Source organism: Balaenoptera borealis (assembly GCF_965194805.1).
Source record: "Balaenoptera borealis genome assembly, chromosome: 2".
NCBI classification, from domain to species: Eukaryota; Metazoa; Chordata; class Mammalia; order Artiodactyla; family Balaenopteridae; genus Balaenoptera; species Balaenoptera borealis.
The window spans coordinates 109,048,695-109,074,364 of NC_138867.1; the positions used below are offsets into that span (position 1 = coordinate 109,048,695).

The window sequence follows — 25,670 nt, forward strand, 5'->3', positions numbered from 1 at the left end:
TAGCCTGGAGATGATTGTATGTCATTTGTATAAATCTACCCTTTTAAACAGCTATATAATATTCGAGCATAATTTATTTAGACTGCTAATAAACTTCTTCGTTAAGGGCAAGCAGCTCTGCCATCTGTTATCTTTGTTACTTTGGGTATGATATTTAATCTCTCTGACACTCTGTTTCTTCACATTTAAAACAAGGAAAATATTTCTTACTTTATGTGGTTGTAGTTGAGATCAGAGAAGTAATGCGAGTAAGTTCCTCCAGAGCAGGATTTCTCAACCTCATCACTAACATCATTTGGGTAAGATATTTGTTTAGGGTGGAGGGCTGTTTTGTGTAATGTAGTATGTTTAACTGCGTCTTTGGCCTCTACATACTAGATACCCAGTCGTGACAGCCAAAAACACATCCATACATTGCCAAATTCTGCACCCCCGCTCTCTGGAGTGGGAGGCACAGTCACACCCAACTGAGAACCGCTGCTCTAGAGAAGAGCCTGGCACATGGTATCAAGTCAGCTACATGAAGCTGGACATGTGCACAGCAAAGTTCTCTGGGATTCTCTTTACATGGATTACATTATGAGTGGCTCTTGCTGCAGTTGTGCCTGGTGGTGGCCATTAAGAAACATTCCCATATTGCTAAGCTTTGGGGTTGGTTCCATTTTTACACTAACAGTAGTGACAATAATTTCACAGTATACAATCAGTTCCGTAGATCTTTGCACGCTCATGTGAGTATATCTGCCAGAGATATTCCTGGCAATATCTTTGAGGTGAGAGGAAACACAGGACTTTCAAAACTGAAATTTTAATATATTCTGCCAGATCACCTTCCAAAAATGCTACACCAGTTTTACACTCTCACCAACTGTAACTAAGAGTACCCTTTTCCTTATATCCTTATCTATAGTGAATATTAATATTCTTTTTATATTCAAGCATATTTTATGAATTTTTGTTTCCATAATTTGCCTTTCTTTTATAAATTACATGCTCATTATCTTTGCCCATTTTTCCATTAATCTTTTAGTCATTAAAAGCTACACCTAGATCCCCAGTTACAAATTATTCAAGTATATAGAGAAGCACAGATTAATATGGCTAACACCCACATTTCACAAATGTTGATATGTTACCATTTTTGCTACGGATCTTTATTTTTAAATTTTGCTCATAATGTTGAAGCCCTGATGGTATTCTCCCATCAACCAATTTCTTTTCTGAGTCTCCAGATGTAACCACTATTCTCAAATTTGTATACATATTTTTCATCCATATTTTAATAATTTTATTAAGCAGGTATGCATCCATAAAAACATATATAGAATTGTTTTGTATTTTAAAAATTTGCATAACTGGAATTATACTGCACAAATCCTTCCAGGACTTGCTTTTTAAAAATTCCTATTGTATGAGATTTATCCAAGTTGACCCTTGCACTCCTAGTCCACCCTTTAAACTGCAGTATTTGTTTGAGTATAATACAGTTTATTCCTGTTGGTGTATGTTCATTTTTCTCCCTTTTAAAAAACTTTTTGGAATTACAAGCAATATAATAATGATCATCCTTTTGTAACTCTCAGGTGTACTTGTGCGAGAGTTTCTCTTTGATAGTTACCTATCAGTAATATTCTGGCTTGTGGATATACACATCTTCATATTGATTATATATTATCCAACTGTTCTTCATGGTGATTTTAACACTTCATCCTCTTGCCAGCTGCGTATTTTCCTACATCCATACCGACAGTTTATGGTATTGTCAGGCTATTATGTTTTCGTCTAATCTTTACTTACATCTCAGTAATTGGTAGAAAAAATAAACAGAGAAAAAAATTTTTGTAATGAAAGACTGAACAATATCATCAACCTGCTAATTGACACTTCAGAAATTCTTGTATTTAATACACATAGAATAGTCATCAAGATAGGTCATATGTAAAGGAAGATAGAGGACATTTGTCAGTTTTTTTCTCCTTTTCCTGTAGCACCCTCCTCCTCATTCATCCCTGTCAGCAAATACGATTTAACTTACTACATGTGAAACTTGAATGAGATATGCTTTCTAATATTATAATTACTAATAAAGCAGAGTAAAGTTTGAGGTAACCAAAACAGAATAACTTCTTTCTTAGATAACTATATATATTATCTAGTCATTTATTTTAATTCCTAAAGATTTTCAAGATTATTTTCTTCTCTTCAAAGGAATAGTTGGGCACTGTTAAGGTGCAGAGAAAATTTTGAGTCAGGGCTTAAAAAGCAAGATGATAATTTTTCAGTGTATGATGCTATTTACTAAATAACTAGCAGTGCATTTCAACATTAAAATTCAACTCTTACCAGTTCAAATTTCTATAAGTTAATAAAGTTGTATAAAAACTTGCCCTGTTATAAATCAATAAAATAATTTCTATTTTATGGCCTTTAAGATCTGTTTTTAAATTTAATAAAAGTGTGTTTTATAATATGTAATGTATATTTATATGTTTTTAGAATAACATAGGGCAGATCCAGCTTACCATTTTGCAGTCTTTTCTTTTAGACTTTTTTTCTTGACGTATAGTTGATGTACAATATTATGTAAGTTACAGGTGTACAATGTAGTGACTCAGAATTTTTAAAGGTTATACTCCGTTTATAATTATAATAAAATATTGGCTATATTCCCCGAATTGTACAATATATCCTTGTAGCTTATCTTATACGTGGTAGTTTGTGTTTCTTAATCTCTTACCCCTACTTTTGCCCTCCTCCCACCTCTTTTCATTGGTAACCACTGGTTTGTTCTTTATATCTTTGAGTCTGCTTCTTTTTTATTATAGTCACTAGTTTGTTGTATTTTTAGATTCCACATATAAGTGATATCATATGGTATTTGTCTTTCTCTGTCTGACTTATTTCACTGAACATAATGCCCTCCAAATCCATCCATGTCACTACAAATGGCAAAATTTCATTCTTTTTTTTTTTTTTAATGCTGAGTAGTATTCCATTGTATATATATACACCTCATCTTCTTTATCCATTCATCTGTTGATGGATACTTAGGTTGCTTCCATATCTTGGCAATTGTAAATAATGCTGCCATGAACATTGGGTTGCATGTATCTTTTCAAATTAGTGTTTTCATTTTTCCAGATATATACCCCGGAGTGGAATTGCTGGGTCATATGGTAGTTCTATTTTTAGTTTTTTGAAAAGCCTCCATAATGTTTTGCACAGTGGCTGAACCAATTTACATTTCCACTAACAGTGTGCAAGAGTTCCCTTTTCTCCACATCCTCACCAACATTTGTTATTTTGCATGGTATCTTGATCCACTTGTAAATGGTCAGATTTCTATTCATGGATTATAATATATACATAATAGATAATATAATTATATATAATGCTAATTAATATAATTGGATTTTAAAGTTTTATGCTTTTCTTTTTATGTAAAATAATAAAAACTTTTATACTTTTTCTTGGTAGTCTTAGTGAATTAGCATACCATTTTCTGGATGAAATTTTCTCAGTTTGAAATAATTAATCTCAGTTTGTTGAAATAATCAATTTCAGTTTGTCTGTAGGAATGGTCTGTGTCCTTACTAATTAAGAGTCTAATTCAGTTAAACATGTGTCTTCAACTCTTTAAAGCAGTTTATTCTGGCACATACTGAATTAGTGAGAACCATCGTCGGTATGTATTCTTTTGGGTAGTGTTGAATTAAACCTGAAGGGATTCATACCGGTATATGGATTTGAAGTCTACATATTGGACAAGTTGAAATAATAATGTCACAGACAAATTGCAAGACCAAAAGGAAACATAAGGCAATGTTGTGTGGGTGGTAGGATTTTTAGCCTTTATTTTTTATGAGACTCTATTAATAGTCATAACAAAGGAAGTATACCAGGCTTTTATGTTGAAATGAAAATCTTAATTATCTAGAGGTAAAGTACTTAGGACTTTGTAAGGTAGAGCATAGGAATAGTTTACTTTCTGTAGGGATTTATATTTGTGTAAAGTGCTTTCACATATATCATTTCATTTAATGGATAGGAAATGTTATTTGTAAGATAGGAAAGGGTTGCTTTAATTTCATTCTTAGTGTTGCCTTTGTCCAGACGAAGCTTTATTCAGCCACTTACACACATTTTGTCTACCAACCATCAGCCCAGATCCTAAGGCTGAAAAGTGAACCAAATTTGGCACGAGTTTCTTTAAACTAATGAATGATGTTTAAGGAAATTAGTACAAAGTATAGAATATATTTTAAAATGTTAAAAAGCCTCAGTAGTCTGTGAAGGTCAGGCTTTAATGTTACAGCTGAGCCTGTTTAGCTTTATTTCGTGGTTTTGGTTTACTATCCAAGTCAGTAGATAACAATTCTGATGTCACTGTCATTTAAGGCCAACACTTATTGAGTGCCCATATGAAAAGTAAAGTGTGATTTATATACTTAATTAAAACAATTTGTGGCTCTTCTCATTTTGAAGCTTATTATCATATGGAAAAAGAAACATGATATGGCAGAAATGAGAGAAAACAGTGCCTGTTGAAGGAAAGAGTTGCTCTGAAATGCTGTTTTGTGTGCTGTTCCTTGTGTTCCTATCCCTGATTTGGAACATGTTAGTCTATAAGATCCTTTGGGTAACTAAGGTGATCTCATCTCACAGCATGTGGTGAGATGCTCCATGAAGTCGTGGTGAAGAAGCCCATGTTGTTCAATATCCAATGGCCCGTGGCAGCTTCAGTTTTCAGACAAAACTACAGAGCACCTAACCTTTCATTTTTTAATTCAGTGATATCAGATCTTCCATTTTATCTTTTATGAGAATCTGATCAGGGCCATTGGCTCTTAGTTTTCTGGGTGGATGAATAATTCAGTTATAATTTCCTGAGATGGCTTATTTTTATATTTTGTAGGAAGCATGTTCTGAGTTAGGCAAGTGCTTTGGAAGTGTCCACCTTTTGTAATTAGGGCTTTGGCACTGTTCTTTAGAATAGTACATACTGTTTGTTTTGTACCTTGTAGTTGATGAGAACATTTTACAGATTAAACTGTCAATTTTCAGTAGCCATGATCAACAGATCTTAGTATTCCCACACTACCAATGGGGAAAACAAGGACCACTGAGGTTATATTACTTGCTTAAGCTCACACAGGTCCCACGTGATGGAGCAGATGTTGAGTTTGGTCTTCCAGCCATGTCCTTTTCCTTTTCCTTTATGCTTGAGGTTTCTTGTGGATAGGTTGAATTGTATGAAATTGTTAATATGAATATTTGACCTGCAATAAAAAGCAATTTCATATGCAACAGCCTAACACCCCCCGCCCACCCAAAAAAACCTCCATTTAGGAAAAGCTCATTTTACATGCAGCTAAAACTAAATAGTTTTTTTTTTTTAAGAGCTCAGTAGTCAGTTTGAGGGGAAAACAAAAAAACTTAGTCATTAATGTTTGAAAATGAAATGCCAGAGCAAACAAGCTTACTTTAGGAGTACTCTTGGTTCCTTTAAATTAAGAGTGTGGACTCAGGAGCCAAAGTGTGTGGTTTTGAATCCACGCTCCCCTGTACTCCCTGCTAGCTGTGTTACCTTAGACAGTTTACTTAACCTCAGAGTGCTTCGATATCTTCATCTTTTAAGTTACTTAGGATGTATCTGTGTCTGTCATCATTGTAAGGACTATAAATGTGTTTGTTAAATAAAATGGAGATGATAAGTAGAGACAGAAAATGTTTTGGTTAATTCAGTAAATAATTTTCTAGATATTTCAAAATGCTACCTTTTTTGAAATTAATTAAGTGAATGCAGAATATTAAATTAGGTTAAAATAAGTAATAGTGTACCCATGTGCAGTTTCTACATTAATTTGTTTAAATAGGTTTGAGAGAAAATGTATAAAACTAATTACCCCTTGCATTCCAGGAAATGTCTGTTGGTTGGTTGATTGAGCAGTTAAATAAAATTTTCTCACCAATATTCTTTCCCCAAAATTTCTTCCAAATTTTTAGTGCAAAAATGCCATTGAGGAACTCATCTCCAAAAGGACTCTAGCACTTCCCCATTCAAGATAAGTGACATAGTGACTTCCCATGGCCAAGTAATCAAAGTAACTATAAAATGCACACCCACAGAGATGGTGATTTGCGTGTTTTCCTATAGCCTTCAATTTCCTATACAGCCTTCAAAAATTTCAGAAGACTGTGTAGGAAATAGGAGTGAGAAGAGAACATGCATTCATATGTTCACAGTCTAGGGAGTGGGCTAAGTACTTTTACAAGGGGAGAATAAATTCATAATATTTTATGAAAGGCAAATGAAGCACTCAAATTAGTATGTTGACTCTACCAAATCAACCAAAACCTTAATTAACATAATTAATTTCAAGCATATGAATGATAAATGCTGGCCAAATGGAAATGAAGTCTCGGTAGGTAGTGAGATAAGAGAACCCCTAATTTTTCAAATAAATCCATGTATTCTAGTGCCGATGTGTCATTTCAGGTTAGAAATAGAGAATTTGCGGAGTAAATACTAAATAGCTATTACTTATCTTTTAAAAATGTATATTTTATAACCATCTTATTCTTATAGATTGATCCATACTGAGGTCATTTAGGTTGTTTTCTTATTTTTTTATAATGGTGAGAAACAATTTGCACTCCCAGTCTTGTACTTGCCCTTTCACTTATGCATGTGTGCAAGTATTTTCTTTTTTGTGAAACTGCTGAGGCATTAAGTATGCACATTTTCATTTAAGAGATAGTACAAAATTGCTCTCCAAAGGATTTATACCAATTTATACTGTCAAATAGCATTCTGTTATTGTTTCCATTTTAATTTCCTTGGTTATTGGACAGGTTGATCATCTTTTTATGTCATCGGCCACTAGGGTTTCTTCTACTAAGGATTTCCTGTCATGTAATTTGGGAATTCTTCTACTAGATTACCTTTCTATATCAGAATTATTTGTTAGTAAAGAAAATTCCTTTGTTATATATGTTGCAAGTATTTTCTTCCAGTCTGCCAGGTTTGTTTATGTTTTGTCATACAACGTTTCTACTTTTTAATGTGGTCAAATTTGATAATATTGTCCAATATGATTGCTGCATTTTGGTGCTTCTTTAAGAAGGCCTCTTCTTCTCCAAAGACTTCTCCAAAGTCTCCAACTACAGAGCTGAATTTGAATAAAAAGTGAGTTGTAGAACGATGCATAAATTATGCTGCTATTTATGTTAAAAAGAACTCACTATACTATGCATTTTCTGGTGGGTGTCTACATGTGTATGTATAAAGATATAAAAAGATCTAGAAGGAATTAGATCAAATTGATAATAGTGAATAGTTTTGGAGATAAGTGAAGGGGTCTGTGAATGAGGGTGATGATCAAAGAGATCTTTAAACTTATTTATAATTTTGAAAACCATTTTGTTGGAGACCTTGTGTATTGCTTGTATAATTAAAGGTCAGTGTATGTGTGAACATATATATATTTAATATACTTAAATACATATATATTTATTATGAGAACAGTGTAATCATAAAATTTTTTTAAAAAGAGAGACATGTTCATATTTCCACTACTTATAAACAGTTATAATTTTAGTGTACTGTTTTTTTTTTTTTTTTAAAGGAGTTTTCTAAATCAGTTTTCAAGGCTTCTATTATTTATTTATTTATTTATTTATGGCTGTGTTGGGTCTTCGTTTCTGTGCGAGGGCTTTCTCTAGTTGCGGCAAGCGGGGGCCACTCTTCATCGCGGTGCACGGGCCTCTCAGTATCGCGGCCTCTCTTGTTGCGGAGCACAGGCTCCAGACGCGCAGGCTCAGTAATTGTGGCTCACGGGCCCAGTTGCTCCGCGGCATGTGGGATCTTCCCAGACCAGGGCTCGAACCCGTGTTCCCTGCATTGGCAGGCAGACTCTCAACCACTGCGCCACCAGGAAAGCCCTAGTATACTGTTTTTATTACCAGTTTGTTTCCCTATGATTTTTTGAGTTGTTTTAAAAGTTCAAATTAAAGTGTACATACATCTTTAAAGAAACAACATATTACATGCATTTTACAGTATTGCCACATAGACTTCAGTGAAGTCAAATTTAAAGAGGCTATAACATGTGTTTTCCCTGAATATACTGTAATTTAGCTTATTATTTCCTTAATGGTGGACTCCAAATGGCTTCCATTTATTTTACAAATTTGAATAGTGAATATTATCCTATGTGGTTGCTACTTTGTGATACTTCTTTCAGAAGATTTTCCCTACTCCAAAGTTATAATCATATCTCTTCCATATATTTTTCTTTAATACTTTTATATGGTTGATTTTAATAAAACCAAGCAAGAAGTTCTTATTTTGAGTATATCCAAAGAATAAATTACCAGAACTGCAATTGCTGAGTCCAAAGCTGTAAGTAACATGGTTCTACAAGGATTTCCCAGAGGGAGCTAAGCTATGAAGCCACTAGCAAATTCTGAGCGCACCAGGCTGACTATTTTAGCCAATATGAAGTATAATTTTATATGCTTATTTGTAAAACTACTATTTGAAACAGTGAAATTGTCCCTGATTGTTGCAATTTACGTTCCTTTAATTACTAGCCAGGAATGACCACTGTTCTATGCCTGTTTCTCTATTTGTTTTCTTTTTTTTTAATAAAATTATTTATTTGTTTATTTTTATTTTTGGCTGCGTTGGGTCTTCGTTGCTGTGCACGGGCTTTCTCTAGTTGCAGCAAGCAGGGGCTACTCTTCATTGCGGTGTGCGGGCTTCTCTTGTTGCGAAGCACAGGCTCTAGGTGCGTGGGCTTCAGTAGTTGTGGCACACGGGCTCAGTAGTTGTGGTATGTGGGCTCTAGAGTGCAGGCTCAGTAGTTGTGGCGCACGGGCTTAGTTGCTCCGCAGCATGTGGGATCTTCCCGGACCAGTGCTCGAACCCGTGTCCCCTGCATTGACACATGGATTCTTAACCACTGCACCACCAGGGAAGCCCTGTTTTCTTCTTTTGTGAATTGTACAGATCATTTGCTCATTTGGCTGTTAGGGTCTTAGCCATTGTCATTTACAGAATTGTCGTGATCATATTTATTATATTAACTATAAATGTTTTCTCAATTCATTTTGCAGTTTTAGTTTAAGTTCAGGTAAAGATCTCCTTTCAGAGTTTTGAATAACTTTTTATTTCTTTTAAGTAAGATGCTTTGTAGTTATCTTCTAAAAGTAACTCTTTAATCATTTGGGATGAGAGTATTTAGGTAGATTTCTAACTATTTAAATGAAGGTATCTTAAGAGTACTAATATCAACCGGGAAAGAGGTTTCTAGGAAGCATCATGCTTCTGTATTTGATTCTGCCTATACAATAATTTTAATCAGTCTCTTAGATAACAGCATTAATATGATTCTCATTCAATTTGGAAATGCTAAGAATCTATAAGCATTTGCTAATTTATTGGATCATGGAGTTAAAATCCCAGAGTATTTTTAATAGCTTGGCTGCATATGACAATATAAAACTTACAAGAATAAACAAGTTCTACCATTAGTTTAAATAAAAGTTTAGGTGGAATAAAATGGCATAACTCTTACACTTTATTAGAACCAAGATAGATGACAGAAGTGATAATTACCATGTATTATCTATTTCACAAGAATTACACCCCAGTTACTTCTCTGTCTGTTCATGGTGGAGTGCTCTCAAATATTTTATTTTTCCTCATTTCAGTTTCTTTTCACGCCACAGAGATTCCATTCATCGGTGTTAAAGTTGCAAAATCCATAAGTATGTGTGATGAATTTTGAGATTGGACAGTTTTCCCATTAATGCTAAATTTATATTGCATTTAGCATTAATGAAATAAGGAATTGAATGGTAGTTGTAGCTAAATTTTTATTCAAATTATAAACAAGTAAGTGTCTATATTTCAGAATAGCTAACTGCAAAGGACAAAGGATATGGAGCTGATAGAAATATTTACTTAGGGCTACTGATTTTCAGTCTTCATCTTCTCTATCAGCAACATTGGAGAGAGCTAACCGTGCCCTTCCTCCTTCTTAATATGTATTTTTATCACTTGCCATCCAGGATCCACATGCTCCCTCTCAGGCTGCTTCATTGAGTATTCCTATTCTCTGCACCTTCTTTACACTGGTGTGCCCTAGGGCTCAGTCATGGACCTTTTTTTTGTCTTCTCTCTCTATACTTATTTGTCGATCTTATCCATTCTCGTGGTTTAAATGCCAACTATATGTCAGTGACTCCAAAATAAGTAACTCTAGTTCAGATCTCTCTGCTGAGCTCCCAGTTTGTATGTCTAGCTACCTACTTGACATTTCAACATGAGGTCTAATAGATAATATCAAACTTGGCATGTCCCAAACTGTTGATTCTCCCCCCGCCCAACCCCCCCATCCTGCTCTCCCCACATTATTCTTTGTCTTATTGATGGTCAACTGTGTATTTCCATTTGGCAAAGGTCAAAATGATATTGTGGTCCTGAATTCCTCTCTTTCTTTCAAAATGCACATTCAAACATCGTATTATCTCTTTGCTCTATCTTCAAAATTTATCCTGAATCTGATGAACTCCATTGCCATTAACACTACCCTAGCTCGAGCCACCAACCACTTCTTTTTTTTTAATGCAGTTTTTTTTAATTGAAGTATAGTTGATTTACAATGTTGTGTTAGTTTCTGGTGTACAGCTCAGTGATTCAGATTCAGTTTTTGTAATTAAAAAAATTTTTTTTGTTGGAATATAGTTGATTTACAATGTTGTGTTAGTTTCAGGTGTACAGCAAAGTTAATCAGTTATACATATATCCACTTTTGTTTTTAAAGGAATTTTGTTTTAGTTTTTGTTTTAAGATTTATTTATTTAATTTATTTTTTTTGGCTGCATTGGGTCTTCGTTGCTGTGCGCAGGCTTTCTCTAGTTGCGGCGAGCAGGGGCTACTCTTCGTTGCAGTGCACAGGCTTCTCATTGCAGTGGCTTCCCTTGTTGCGGAGCACGGGCTCTAGGCACGCGGGCTTCAGTAGTTGTGGCACGTGGGATCAGTAATTCTGGCTCATGGGCTCTAGAGCGCAGGCTCAGTAGTTGTGATGCACGGGCTCATTAGTTGTGGCGCACGGGCTTAGTTTGCTCCACGGCATGTAGGATCTTCCCAGACCAGGTCTCGAACCCGTGTCCCCTGCACTGGCAGGTGGATTCTTAACCACTGCACCACCAGGGAAGCCCCTCCACTCTTTTTTTTTAGATTCTTTTCCGATATAGGCCATTACAGAGTATTGAGTAGAGTTCTCCGTGCTATACAGCAGGTTCTTATTAGTTATCTACTTTATATATAGTAGTGTGTAAATGTCAGTCCCAATCTCCCAATTTATCCCCCCCGCACCCCCTTATCCCCTGGTAACCATGAGTTTGTCTTCTATATCCGTGACTCCACTTCCGTTTTGTAAATGAGTTCATTTGTCCCCTTTATTTTTTTTTAGATTTCACATATAAGTGATATCATATGATATTTATCTTTCTGTCTGACTTACTTCACTCAGTATGACAGTCTCCCCCTCTGTAGTCTATCCTCAATTCAGCCACTGGAGTGAACCCTTTTAAATAGGTACAAGTATGTTCACTGCTATACTTGTAATAGTGAGTCAATATGTAGTGAAAGTTTAAAACATGAGTGCAAAAGATAGGCACGTCTTCAGTGTAGTAGTTACCTCTGAGCAGTAAGAGAAAGGGATTTGTTTCGGGAAGGTGTGCAGGTCTACTTCAACTGAATCAATGAATTGTTAGGTTTTTAAAAAATAATCTACAGCAAATAAATGTTAACATCTCTTAAATAATAGGAGTGGATTACTGGGCATTCTATATCCCATATATGTCTGCAAATTTGAAATATTTCCTAATAAAGAATGATAAAAAGTAATAAATGGAAACACTTTCCAGTTATTATCCTATACCAGTCTGTACCAAGCTTTTAATGTTACTTTTCTTGCAGTCTCTTTTTTCAACTCATCCTCTGTTCTAAGGGCATTTTTCATTTAATATTCACTTCCGTATTTTAAAATCAAAGAAAATCAAACCTAAGAGTGACATGTATAAACTAGAGAATATCCAAGTAAAATGAAAAGGATGAAGAAGGGTAGGGAACCTATTTCATATCAGGAATGGTTAGAGAAACTGGACACATACAGAGAGGCCATGAGAGTATTTGTTATATGAATGTGAAAAGGGGCTTAGGATGCAGAATCAGGACTCTTGGTTTAAAGTAGTTTTGAAGAAAGCCTTTTAGACCTTTTATGATAATCTTTCTGAGAGTTACCTCTGTCCAGTAGAGGCCTACATTGCTTCAGAGTGGTGATTGTTCTATTCATGATTGAAATGCATAAACAATATTAAATATTTATCAGGGATGTTGACAAATGAATTTCTTCTCTGGGTGGAATTTGGAACAAACTGACCCCTAATGTCTTGTTTGGATATGCTTTTATTTATAATGTGATGCTCAGACATAATATTCCTGATGTGGTCAGGTACGTGCAGAACGCAGTCGGTTTCCTGGTTTATACCAGATTATTTTGGCTCTTCAGGTGTATGGCCTCCCAAAGTAATCTCTAATAAATCAGCCTGATAGTACATGAGCTTCTTGAGCCGCTGTACTCACTGATGGGACATGTATGAAGGAGACAGTAAAGAAAAAAAGCAGAAGTGTGTTCTTTCTGCTCTCCCTAGTCAGACGTTTGCGTTTGAGGATCTTGTAGTTAAGAAACAGGCCATGTGAGAAAGAACTTTGTTGGTCCGAGATTTATTGCTCCCTTTAAGGGAAAAAGCCACCAAAGTAATTTCTTGGATATTACTTAATGCCATCAAAATAGGGCTAGGCGAAACTATTTGAATTATCCAAGGGTCCTACGTGGGGGAAAATCCCCCATGTTTTGCTGATGGGGTTGCAAATGGGAAAGAGGACTTAACATCTACAGTAAGTAAACTCCTTAATTACTAAAAAAGATACTTAAGCTTGTCTGTTTTAAAATGACCATTTTGTGCCCTGCTGTGTTTCTAGCATGTAGCACAAGAGCTGACACATAGTGTGTAAATATTGTTGAACTTATGAATTATTGTATTTATTTGACCTTTCTTGAATCTGGAAAATAAGTTGCAGCACATTTTCCATGTCTTTGAGTACCAGTGCTATGGTCCTTGAGTAGTTTGCTCCGCTAATCTTGTTTCCATGGTGAAATGAATTCGTATCTACTCTCTAGGGGTATGTAGGAGGTTGGCAACATCTCTGTTAATTGTGAGGTCACCAGTAAGACCTGGCAGTGATGAGTACTTCCCCAAATCACAGCTGTGCAGCTTTCTCAGTGGTCTCATTCAGTTCCACTTAAAGCACATAACTGGGCTGGAATTGCATGAGATAAGTGCTGTGAGTGCTCATCACCATGGTGAGGGGCTCTGAACAGTCGCCCAGAGACTAACCCTTTAAGAGCTCTGTGCACAGCCGAATGTGCACCAACTCATTAAGTGCTAGGGTGGGTGGCAAGTTGGAAGCCACCTTTTCCAAAAAATTACAGGTCAAGCAAAGTTAGTTAATACATTTAAATTCCCTGAATGACTCAACAAAATGGAACACATAGAATTCTCTCATTTGCAACAAAAGAAACTCACACTGTTACGACTTTTGAGAACCCTGACTGATACAGGCAAGAGAGTGTTCTTTGGCTCAGTTTTTGTTGCTGAATTTAACAGCAGCATGAACACATGTGTTTGATTATCATCCGTAGGACTACTCATTTTTAACTTGGGCACTAAGGGTTAGACAGGGTAAGAGCTTCTTCAGAGTGAACCGAATAAGAACTTATTCCTGTGTTTTCTTTAAGGCCATTTCTAGAAAGAGTTAATTCTGATTTTGAAAAGTCAGCTGTACAAGCTCCTGCTTTTCCTTTAACCTCGCTAGCCCTTCCTCCTCAGTCTCCTTTGCTAGTTGCTGCTCTCCTCAGTGCTAGGGTCGTCAGGTTTGGTCTTAAGCTCTCTTCTGTTCTCTCTCTATATTCTCTTTCTGGATAACATCACTCATCACTGTGAATTGAAAAATTATCTTTATGTTGGCAGCTCCCAGATACATGTCTCTAGGTTAAGACTCTCCACAAAGCTCCACACCCCAACTGTCTACTTGATTTCTCTAATTAGAGGTTTCACAGATATATCAAACGTAAGACAGCCCCATCAGATATTTTGATTATCTGCCCCGAAAATCTAAATTTCATCCTCAGCATTTGACATTTTTATCTCAATTACAAACATTTATCTCCCTTTTTTGAGTACCTAAGCCAGAAACTCTGGAGTCATCTTTCATTCTCTGTGTTACTGTCCCTCTGTGTACAAACATCTAAAACATTAACAAACTTGGGTGGTTGCTCTCTGGTTTGTATGAGAAGCCAAAATTCATCTCACATGTGTTTACTTTTGTCCACATCCTTAGTTCAGCCACCATGTGTTGCTTTCTTGGTCTACCCATCATGATCTTGCACTTGAACTATTACTGACTTCAAACTGGTCTCCCTGATTCTTCTCTTGTCACCCTATAGTCTGCTTTCCAAAAAAGAACAAGAATGACTTTCTTAAAAATTTATCAGATTACGCCGTACACTGTCAGTTGCTTCCAGTTATACTTCAAATACAATCTAAATGTCTTATCGTGGTCTTCAGAGCTCTACAAGAATCATGCCCTGCCAAGCCCTCTGTTCTGTTTTTGCTGCAATAATTATTTCTCTGTGACTCCTGCCACCACTTCCATCTCCACATCACTTCTTTAACTGTATTCTGGTTTATCTATAGGTATTTCTCACTGATAGACTTTAAACTGATGCCACCATTATTTATTGCTTTGATCACTGCAGTAGCCTCCCAACAAGTCTTGTGTCCCTCTATTTCAACCTCTCTATTAAATTAAAATGTAATCTAAGTCATTCATATATATTGTTAGAAAAGTCAATACTTATTGCAAAAATTATAGTGTAAAAAATAAACTTTCTTGCCCCCTCCTTTCCAGCTTTGATTTCTGTCCTTTAGGAGCAGTTGCATTTGTTTTAGTACTTACTTTGCCTCTGTATCGCTAAGTAATACGGTTCTATTGTTTATTCTTTGTTTCTCCTTTAAAAAATAGTTTTACTGTGACATAAACATATGAAACACAAACATATATTGTTATAAGTAATAATTTTAAACTGTGCACTTTTATAAACTCAAAGTTGATACATTGAGTTCCTCCCATCTATCTTCCAGGGTCATAGCCTTGGTATATGGCCTCCTGCACCTAAAATACCACTCTTCTCTCACTTATATTCTGTTTCCTATGGCTGGCTCCTTCTTTAGGTCTTGCCTCTAATGTTATCTCCTTAGATAGGTCTTATTGGGCCACCCTCTCTGGTATCCTAACCTGTGCTCTGTTTCTCTCAGATCCTTGTTTGTTTCTTTAATGATACTTTTCACACTTTATATCATCCTGAGTATATTTTTCTGAATACTTTATTTTTTTCCTGCCTTTCTCCCTAATATATAAGGTCCATGAAAATGCGGGTTAAATCTGTCTTCATCTTTGAATCCTCAGTGCCTTGCCTACTGCCATGTTGTGGGTATTCAGTAGGTACATTTGTAATGAACATTAATAAGCACCAGGAAGATACAGTGGAACATAATAGCTTTTGGCTAGACTGATTGATAAACTTACAAGTAGATTTAAAACTGAATTTACTACTTCTCAGCTTGTTTTTTGCTTATTTAAAGAATGCATAGACATCAGTGGATTAATAAAAAAGTCATTATAACCAATAACAGATTATATTAAAGTGAATGGATATAAGAAAGTATATGAAAATCAATAGCTTTTCTTGATATGAGTAGAAATTGTACTATAAAATGAGAAAATAGATAACCGTTTTATGAACCAAAAAATCAATTATTTTGGATAACTAAATGTTACGATGGAGCATTCATTTTCCACTTTACCAGTTTTTACCCCTTCCTTTTCACTTCTTTAACATACAACAGTTTCTATTTATTATCATACTTGTGATGTTTATAATGGAGTTAAAAAGGAACATTTTTGAAATTTTTAAAAATCCATATCTCTGTCAAATATTGGGGAAAAGTTAGAAGAAGGCAATGGTTCTCAAGAAAACAGGAGAGAAAGCATATTTTTTTCAATTGTAGAAGTGAAAGCTATCCCTGTGTTATTATTATGTAGATAAAATAAGACTCTGTTGAAAGAACATAACACAGAAGGCCATCATGAGGCGTCCCATGGTAAGATCTGTAACCAGTGTCTAAGAAAAGGTAGATGGGCTAAAAACCAAAGTAGGATTTCATCAGGGTTTATTTCTACATAACTAATCCCATAAGTTGACACTGCTATGGGTTAATGCCCTGGGTTCCTTTATAATTATCTTTTCCCATATATCACGCTGCTCCAGCTGCCCTAGCTTTGCTTTTCGTTAAATGTCCTAAGCTTGTTCCCATCTCAGGGTCTTGGTTTCTCTCTTTGCCTAGAATGTCCTCCCCTCTACATCTTGGCCTGGCCATCTCCCATACCGTAGGTCCCTGCTCAGATGTCACCTCACCCAAAAGGCCATCGCCACATCACTCTCTCACCCCTTCATAGTATTTGGCAGCTGAGTTCATATTATATGTTTATAACTTTTCATTGAGTAAACAAGACTCAAGGATTATCATAATAAAACAAGTAGTTTGCATTTTGTTTGTTCATATTTGTTTTTCTGGTCTTCCTTCTGGTGTTGTTTACTCTCAGGTGTTGAGAAGTCCCCTGGTGAATTTAGTCCCAAAAGTCTCTGTTTGGTAATCAGAATATTTATCCTATGATCATCAAGACATCCAAATTCACGTAAATTTAAAATTTCTCTCTGATGCGCGCTCTCCACATTCAGGCTTTCTGAGAACTCATCACCTGCAGTGAGGAATGGGGACACGGAGTCGGGTCCTCGTTATTCCCCATCTAGAGCCGTCACCCTCCTGCTCAGCACCCGGGGGTTCCTCTGCATCCCCTAGGGTTGAAGCTCTAAGGGAAGCGAGAAGGAGAAGGGTGCTTAGGTGACCTGTGGGGTCACGAGTGGTGTGGCTGAGCTTTATGACAGGTGCCCACAGTGGACTCTCTCACCTCATGGGCCACATTTATAGGTTCTTAGGAGGCTTTCCTCTTCAGAGCTGCTCCTGAGCCCCTGAGGTCTTTCACTTACTTGTTCTTGGAGGAGAATTAGTTCATCTTCTCTGAATGTTCACTTTCAGCTCCTGCCTTTTTCCTTAGGTAGCTGGTGGGATACTTCCAAGCTATATTGTAACCTTGGTTTTTATTGTGACATAGAACACAGACATAAATAAGTGTACAAACCATCAATGTAAAGCTTATTAACAAATGTTGATGGAGAAATTTTATGTGTAACTTTGACCCAGTTGAACAAATTGCACATTGTCTTCCCTCCTGAGTTGTAAGTTGGTGACGGGGCTTTTCAGCCTTGTTCACTGCTACACCCTGAGCTCTGGATGTACAAAGTTCATACTCATAAGCATTTTGTTGAGTAGAGGGTTGCATGAATGAATAGCTAATAAGATTATGATATATTTAGAAGATAAGCTGTTATTCAGCAATTGAAAACCAACTTATAAAGATTATTTGATACTATTAAGAAACAAAATCGTTATTAAGCTTTTCTTAAATGGGAAAATAAAGTAGAATATGAAACTTTAACATGTGTATACATGTTTATAGGTACATGCATGCACACATACAGATACATAGACACTTATGTGTATATGTTAATAGACTAGAAAGAAATATGTATATACATACATATATAATTCTATATGATGGGATTTGGGATGACTATTTTCTTTTTTTAACTATATTTTTTAAATATTCTGCTATTTAAAAGTTCTGATTTTATGATCAGAAAGCAATTTTAAGAAAAAAAAACAAGAGAGACTTGAAAGAAAGGAAGAAGGAAAGAAAAACGAAACCCTTGAACTGTTCTCCCAAATCTGCCATGGGGGAGTGATTGGGTTTCCACCATTGAAGGAGGCCTGGAGATGAAACCCTCGGCACACTCAGAAGGCCAGTGTGCCTTTGGCAGCTCACAGGCTGATCACATAAAACAGTCAGCTCAAGATAAAGTTCAGAGCCTAATGCGGTACTTTTGTCTTCTGCATTGTGAGGGATGGGGCCCGGCCTTGCTCTTGATATCAAATTTTGGACATCTACCATCCGTGAGGTGTTGTGCTTGACGTCAGATCCTCAGTGCAGAAGTTTTTGAAGATGAGAGTTATTTGGAGCAGCAGCCCTGTGGCAGGCCTAGCCTTTTCAGATGGCCTCACAGAGCCAGCGTGTGCTCCAAGCCAGGAGGCCTTTGGTTTGAATCCTGTCCTCACCACACACTGATTTGTGACCTTAGCACACGATACATCTTTTTGAAACTTGCTTTTTTTGCAACTGTAAAACGTGTGACATTAACATAGGTATCCCAAGCTGGCTGTTTGATTACATGAAATAAGGTATATACAGTGTCTGGCATACAGGCATGTTATTTTCTTCTATTCTTGTTTTCTTATAAATATTTTAAAATAAGTTTGAAAAGGGAAGAGGGAAGGACTATATAGCTTTTTAGCCTGGGTAACTAGAAAAGGGTCATGCATAGAGATACAGACTCAGAGAGGAGGTGCTAGTGTGGGGGGATGTCCATGCAATGGAAGCAGTGGCCTGGGTGGGAGGTTTGGGAATCATTTCCGTTGGGGGTTATAAATCCCTTGGGAGGGATAAATGCAGAGAACCGATTGCTGACTGGAGACCTGCTTTTGAGTGAGGAACAGGATCTGTTTAAGGAAATAGAAACAGTTGCTAGAGAACAAGAGACGTAGAGTCAAGGAATATTCGTGGAGGAGAAAAGTTGTCAAGGGTCAAATGCCGAGGGAGGAGAATAAAGGAAAGGACATGATGGGTGGCCTCAGGACAATTTTCCAGTTCAGTGGGGGAAACTAGAATGTGGGTGGAAATGTTAGGAGAAGGTAGGTAGCGAGCAGATTTATTAGAGTGATGTATTAAAACCAGATATCAATTTGGAAATTGGGAGGCTTAGCTTCTAGCCCTGACATTCCCATGAACTCTCTGTGTGATTTTAGGCAAGTCATGCAAGATTTCTAAGCCTTGGTTTTCTTGATTTTAAAACTCCAGATGGCCGGATGATTCTAAGTTTCCTTCTACCATTGTCATTTCATGATTCTTTTTGAAGCCCCTTTGGCAGGGAAAGTAAATGGAATTATGTTAACAGTGTGGTCACATGAAAACTTTTCCTAAAGATAAAATTTGGACACACCAGGAAAGCAACACTGGAAATGCCAGAGGAAGAAATCAAATTGTAATTTTCCCCCAGATGGAGTCACAGGTAGAATGTTGTTCAGAGCAGCAAATGGGTACATTTTCTTTTATCTCAAAAGGGAAGAATACATTGAGTGAAAACAGCATTGCCTGAGCACCTGCTATGTACCAGTCCTTGCTCACTGAGGCATGATGACGAGCACTGCACCCCAAGCATTCCCTGAAATAGCTCATGGTCTAATCAGAAGGTCCTGCAAGCAACATTTACAGGGGGCCTAATAGCGAAAGAACAGAAAAGGTACAGAAGTGGATAGAGCAGGCGGTGGCTACTTTGGAGAGAGGATAGGGTTGGCTTGATTTTGAAGAAATAACTCTCCATACCAACAGTGACTTTCTGGAAAGAGAAAACAGCATGTGCAGCGTACCAAGATGTGACAGTGCAACTAAAAGTTATTCTGAAATTGTTAAAATATAAAGTTTGTTCACACAATAAAATTTGTCTGTGGTGGTTATGTGTGAAGTTTAAATGGAGAAGTAGGCAAGAGTTTATCATGATCTTATAACTTATATATCTATATCTTATATATCTTCATTTGGAGCTGATCCTCACGGCATAAAGCAGAAACCTTGAAAAGATCGAGTCAGGAGAGTATTTTAGTATGATATGGTAATAGGATAGATACGGCGTCAGAAGTGTGTTTTCCTGCAGATTTATGTGTATGTATAGAATATACAAAGGCATGAAAAACCTCTCCCATTTACAGGAATATTGAAAATGATGTTTTATTTGAATAAAGCATAAAATAAATTTATACTATTATAATTTATGTCAATCCCTATATTATGCTTACGTTTTAAACTATATACTTTACTTAAGGAGATGTATACTATAGCATTACCATACAAGAGAATTTTTTCAAAAATAGTCAAACTTAACATGTGTGAAGTACACATCATGTAGAGTATGAGACATTTGTATAAAATATTTTTACAAGCAGTATACTGATGCCAGATCCTTTCAGCAACTTCTGTTACTGCTTTTTAGAAGTCAAACACTTATGCTTCTATCTCAGAGATTCTCTAATATACTTTATAGTCAGACAATGGGCTAAAAATCTTCAGACCCTCAGGACATTGATTTTCCTTTTCCTGTCAAGAACTTTGTCATTTAATGTTTTCAGTTATATTGGTTCATCTTATTTTTTGGCTACATTTTCCTATTTCTCTACTCAAGCCAGGCATCTTCTTAAACCACTTCCTAGATTCCACGTCCTCTTTGCCCTTTACCCTCTCATAAGGAGCAACTTACCTCTAGTTTTATCCAAATTCTGTTATCCCTCCAGTCTTCTTACAGCCTGAAATTATAATGATCTACCACACACTAGTGGTATTTACTTCTTGTGATATGCTATATATTTTTTAAAAATAGGATATTATTAAAGACCCTCACCATATGCAGTTTGAGCCTCAGATATATACCTTTAGCTAGTACACGCAAAGTTTACTTAGAAAACTGAGGTTCTGGAAAATAAAGAAAATTTCCAAAAAAGGAACATAGAAGAATGAAAAGAAAGTGAGGTAGTAGTTATAGTAGTGCTTCAGTTCCTTAAGTGAATAGGAAGTGAGGCAGGGGAACTGAAGTAGTTAACCTGGTAGGAATGGAAACAAGACTGGAGGGTGCCAGGTTGCTTTCTAATTTTTTTAGTCATTTTTAATTTATGCTTGTGACATATGCATTAGGACTTTAGACTCTGTTCATCTCTTTAGTAGACATAGTTAATTTGAATTTGAACAAATGAAACGTTTGTATTTGGTGAATTGAAGCAACAGTATATAAAAATCTATGCACATTGGCCAAATCAAATTTCATATTGTAATTAGAAGTTGGTGGCAGTGTCAGTACACCTTCATGGAGATCAGTGTTAATGGTTGTTTTAAAAAGCACAGGGGCATCTAAATAGAGAAAGTAAAATATCAGAACCAGTAAGACAAGAAATGGCTGGTAACGTATTTTCACATAAGCAGTGGTAGATTTGCAAAATACTGAAATGTTTGCTAAATTGTCAAATCAGAGAATAAGATTCAGTGACAATAGAACAGATGCCACTGTGTGAGAAAATGTACATGATGAATGGAACAAGGCAGGGAACAACTTTTAATTTCATTTCCAAATGTTTGCATGAAATATCTCAAAATTGTTAAAATCATTTTGAAAAATCTAAAAAGGGCAATCTGGGAGAAAATTCTTATATAGTTCGCATTTATTTTAGAGACTGTATTGTGCCATGTCAATACACAATTAATTTTCTTCCCTTCTAAAATTGAAAGGACAATATTTGCACTAAAGTGCATGCTGCCTAATTGTGGATTGTCAAACACAGGAGGACTTGTAAAGAGAGGTTGATGTGAATTTGTGTTCTTCCATGGCTTGTAAATTCATAGCACAGATAAAACAATCCATTTTGTTAGTGGAATAGGGGAGCCCTTTGTGGGGACACAGAAAACTTCATAATTTCCTGCAATTCTGCTTGAAAGATACCAACCCAAGCTAGAGCAGTTCCTCTGCTGTTAGATAGTATTCTGGTCTCAGAGAGAAAACCCTTCCCTGTAGAGAACCTGAACACTTGATGCTAAATATGCCCTAGAGTGAAATGAGCCTGGGACACTGTGGTCAGACAGTAAATATGTGTTGAATGAATGAGTCATCATTTATAATTATTCCAACATTTTTTTCTTTTTAAAAGTGACCTTGTTTTGAAAAATGTGTATAGATAAAATCCTAACACAACAGAGAATGCTGTGTTATGAAGAGGTTTCCAAATCGTAACTAAAAAAAAAAGACCACATTTATTTGAGACGGTATTTAATATGCTAGTGTGGGGATACAAAGACGAATAAATTTTAATTCTTTGGACTCTCTGAGCCCTTCAGTCCAATCTCAAATGTTTGGCTGCTTATATTTATTATGATTATCCTTATTAATAAAATAAAAATTATAATGAACATTTATTGAGCGGGTTAATCAGTATCTCATTCTATGACAGGAGCATTACATGTGCTTAAAAAATGCTTTTAAAAAATATTCCAAACAATGCTATGAAGCTGTTGTATAAAGATGCTGTAACTTTCTCATAGTTACGTGCTAGTAGTAGGTTATGAACCGAAATAATCTTAAATCCAGAATCTGTTCTTGAGGTCATTAAATTTTATATGATAGTATGCAATTAAATTTTATAGGGTTTATTGTTATAAATCTTACCATGCTTATAACCCGTTGAAAGAATATATCAGATTGTAAATTTATGATTTAGGGAAACTGAGCATCATAACAATTATTATCTTAGTCATCAGTCACACTGTCAGTTTTATTAGTGGCCTTGAATACTGACTGAACCTCAGAATCACATTTACATATAAGACAAGAGAAACACAGTTCTGTATTTTCACAATGTGGATCAATGATAATATGACACTGCTTATCAATCCATGTGTAGATGTACTACATCTTTAATAATTATTACTTAAATTTTAAAATATTTGAGACTCTCTTTTATTCCCATCAAATTAGGCTCTAGGGAAAATTTTTTGTGTTTCATGTAATTACTTTAAAATTCAAGCTGATTTCATATTTGAGAGAATGAAAACATGTATGGAAAATAAAAGAACTCATTGAAAGTCATATTAAAATTACACAAAAATGGCCCAAATATATACTTGCCTGATATTTTGAAAGAATCATTAGAGTTAATCTTTTTTTTGCATTATCCCCACCCACAAATGATGTATGTGTGCGTGCATGTGTGCACGTGTGTGTGTGAACAAGAGAGGGAGAAGGAGAAACTGGGAAAGAGACAGGAAAAGGCAGGAAGAGAGAGAGGGGAAGGGGACAAGTCTAGGTGGTGGAGCTGCCATCCTAGTACTTGAGAATTTTATTAGTGATATAAAAACTTCAATAAAATGAAGTTGATGAGGATTTTTAGATTTATTCTTTAGTTATCTTATAATGAAGATAAAAGATACCTGAAGAATAGGTATCTTATATCTTTATTCTGATATAAAGAAAATGTACAGAATAAAATCAGCATATTGGCAATCACCTGGTCTTTCCATATAGAAGATACAATACACTTTAGTAATTAAAACAAAACAAAAAGACCTCTTCTTCTAAGGAAAAGTTTTTTTTAGCCTAGATTTTAAAAATATATTCAGTTTGGAACAATTACTGTATCTGAAGAAATAATTATATTACTATGCTAATTATATGTGAATCAAATTAAAATGAACTATATATGATTTTTATAAAGTTAATGCAAAACAGTATTTGATAACTCATATTAGCATATTGGGTATGAATAATGCAGGTTCTAAGGAATTATTTCTTAAAAAATGTTTACTAAAGAGTTAACAATATAAATCAAATATACATTATATATAATTGCAGTAGAGTAAAACAATGAAAATTGGAAAGATCAAGTTATATATTCTTCCATGTAAAATATTTTCCTAGTTATAATTCAAATTTATATTCTAAAAAAGGAAGGGAAGAAATGACTAGGCTTAGCTTCAATATAATAAAAGAATACCTACTTGTTATAAGTTCTTTTTGCTGATCATAATCATATTTTACAGTTTTTAGCCCTCTGTCCACAACTGGCTAACTTTAAAATATGGCATTGTATGAAATGAAACTTGTTTATGTAAGTGATGCTTCATTTTTTCTGTAATTTATTGTTCAAGGGTTTTCAAAAATGTTTAGTAGAAGGCTTAAGAGTATTTTATATAATAACTTAATGTTATGTGTCCTACATTTACCGTGGTATGTTACATGAATTATTTTATTAAATAATGATTGTCAAAATGTTGTACTGTCCTGTGTATGCAATTAAAAACTATATTGCTCTTCTGTACATGCTGTACATGTAAGTGACCCCATGGGTCTCCCAAAGTGAGCCTTTAACATTCCAGAATTTTTACTGTGCATCTGTTGCTGGCATCTAGCCTCCCTCACAGGCTAAGGCTAACTAAATGAAGTTTATGCTAGTGCAATAAAGTACCTAAAGATGAAGTCGTAAAATGGGAAGACAGTTACCTTATTAGTGGGGTTGCTAACATAGCTTCACTAGAAAAACGTATGCACATACGTGGAAGAAAACAGAGTGGATGTGAGTAGGAGAACCCAGAAAGTAACTTATTCAAATGATATTTCATACGTATCTTTCTATGTTATATATTCCAGATGGGATTCATACAGCTCAATGAGGACTTCATATTTATTGAACCACTCAATGATACAATGGCCATAACGGGTCACCCACACCGTGTATATAGGCAGAAAAGGTCCATGGAGGAAAAAGTCACAGAGAAGTCAGCTCCTCACAGTCATTACTGTGGTGTCATTTCAGGTAATGCCTTCTCCTAAAAGGGTTTAACTAAATATGCAATGTGAGATGAATCCTTTAATAAATCCCCCCTCCCTCCCTCCCTCCCTCCATCCCTCTCTTCCTTCCTCCCTTTCCCACCCCTCCCTCCCTCCCTCTCTGTCTTTCTGTCTATCCATCCATCCACCAGCTTTATCTTTTTTAATATGGAATCTCTCTTGGTTAATGACAATTACGTATCTTTTTTAGACTTATCTTTTAGTTTTCTATGAAATAGTACATTTTAATATCAAAAAATAGAAACTCAAAAGGACTTCAGATATTAATATATTACATGCTCTATATCCCTCAAGAGGGATACTCATGGGATACTGTTCCCCTCACTGGAATAGAAATGACACCGAGAGAATTCCAGATTCCCTGAAACTGAATACTGTGAGCTCATTGTCTTATTTCAGTCCACCTCCCTGAGAACATCATAGATATCTCTTTACTTTGACCAGAAGCATCTTCTACTTTTTCTTCTTTTTCTATTTGACTCAAGTAAAAATCATCTTGAAGGTTAAAATTAGCAGAGGAATAGGAAGAAGAGTCAGGATTTACTTCTTTGAATTTTATTCTCAGTGTCAGAATACTTTAAATCTGGAAGTTTCAGTGGCTCATAAACTTTCCCAACCATCAAATCCGGGTCTCTGTTTGTCTGCCAATTTTTCACAGAAGTAAAATAGGGTGACTGTTTTGTACACTTCCTTATTACTTCCTTTGGCAGAGATCTGTGGCATTAGCAAGAAGGATAAGGAAAATGAATGATTTCTATTACATAAGTAGGACCTGAAAGTCATAGTCAGCATTCAGTGGTTTCCCTAGGAAAAATATTTGGACATCTAATCCAGACATCTCAGTGAATATTCACTGAG

General features: G+C 35.7%; 1 protein-coding gene and 1 long non-coding RNA gene across 2 annotated transcripts in view; one reads left to right on the top strand and one right to left on the bottom strand.

Annotated features, from left to right (window-relative positions):
- Window positions 1-25,670, top strand: part of ADAMTS19 (ADAM metallopeptidase with thrombospondin type 1 motif 19) — a gene marked incomplete at its 5' end in the record, with an annotated part of 291,838 nt that overhangs the window by 42,844 nt on the left and 223,324 nt on the right. The window contains one exon of the mRNA XM_082380775.1: window positions 24,612-24,777. Coding sequence (XP_082236901.1) covers window positions 24,612-24,777 — 166 coding nt within the window. The remainder of the gene's footprint in view (window positions 1-24,611; window positions 24,778-25,670) is intronic.
- LOC309623705 overlaps window positions 1-25,670 on the bottom strand; it is a 393,796-nt gene that overhangs the window by 37,791 nt on the left and 330,335 nt on the right. The window lies entirely within an intron of this gene.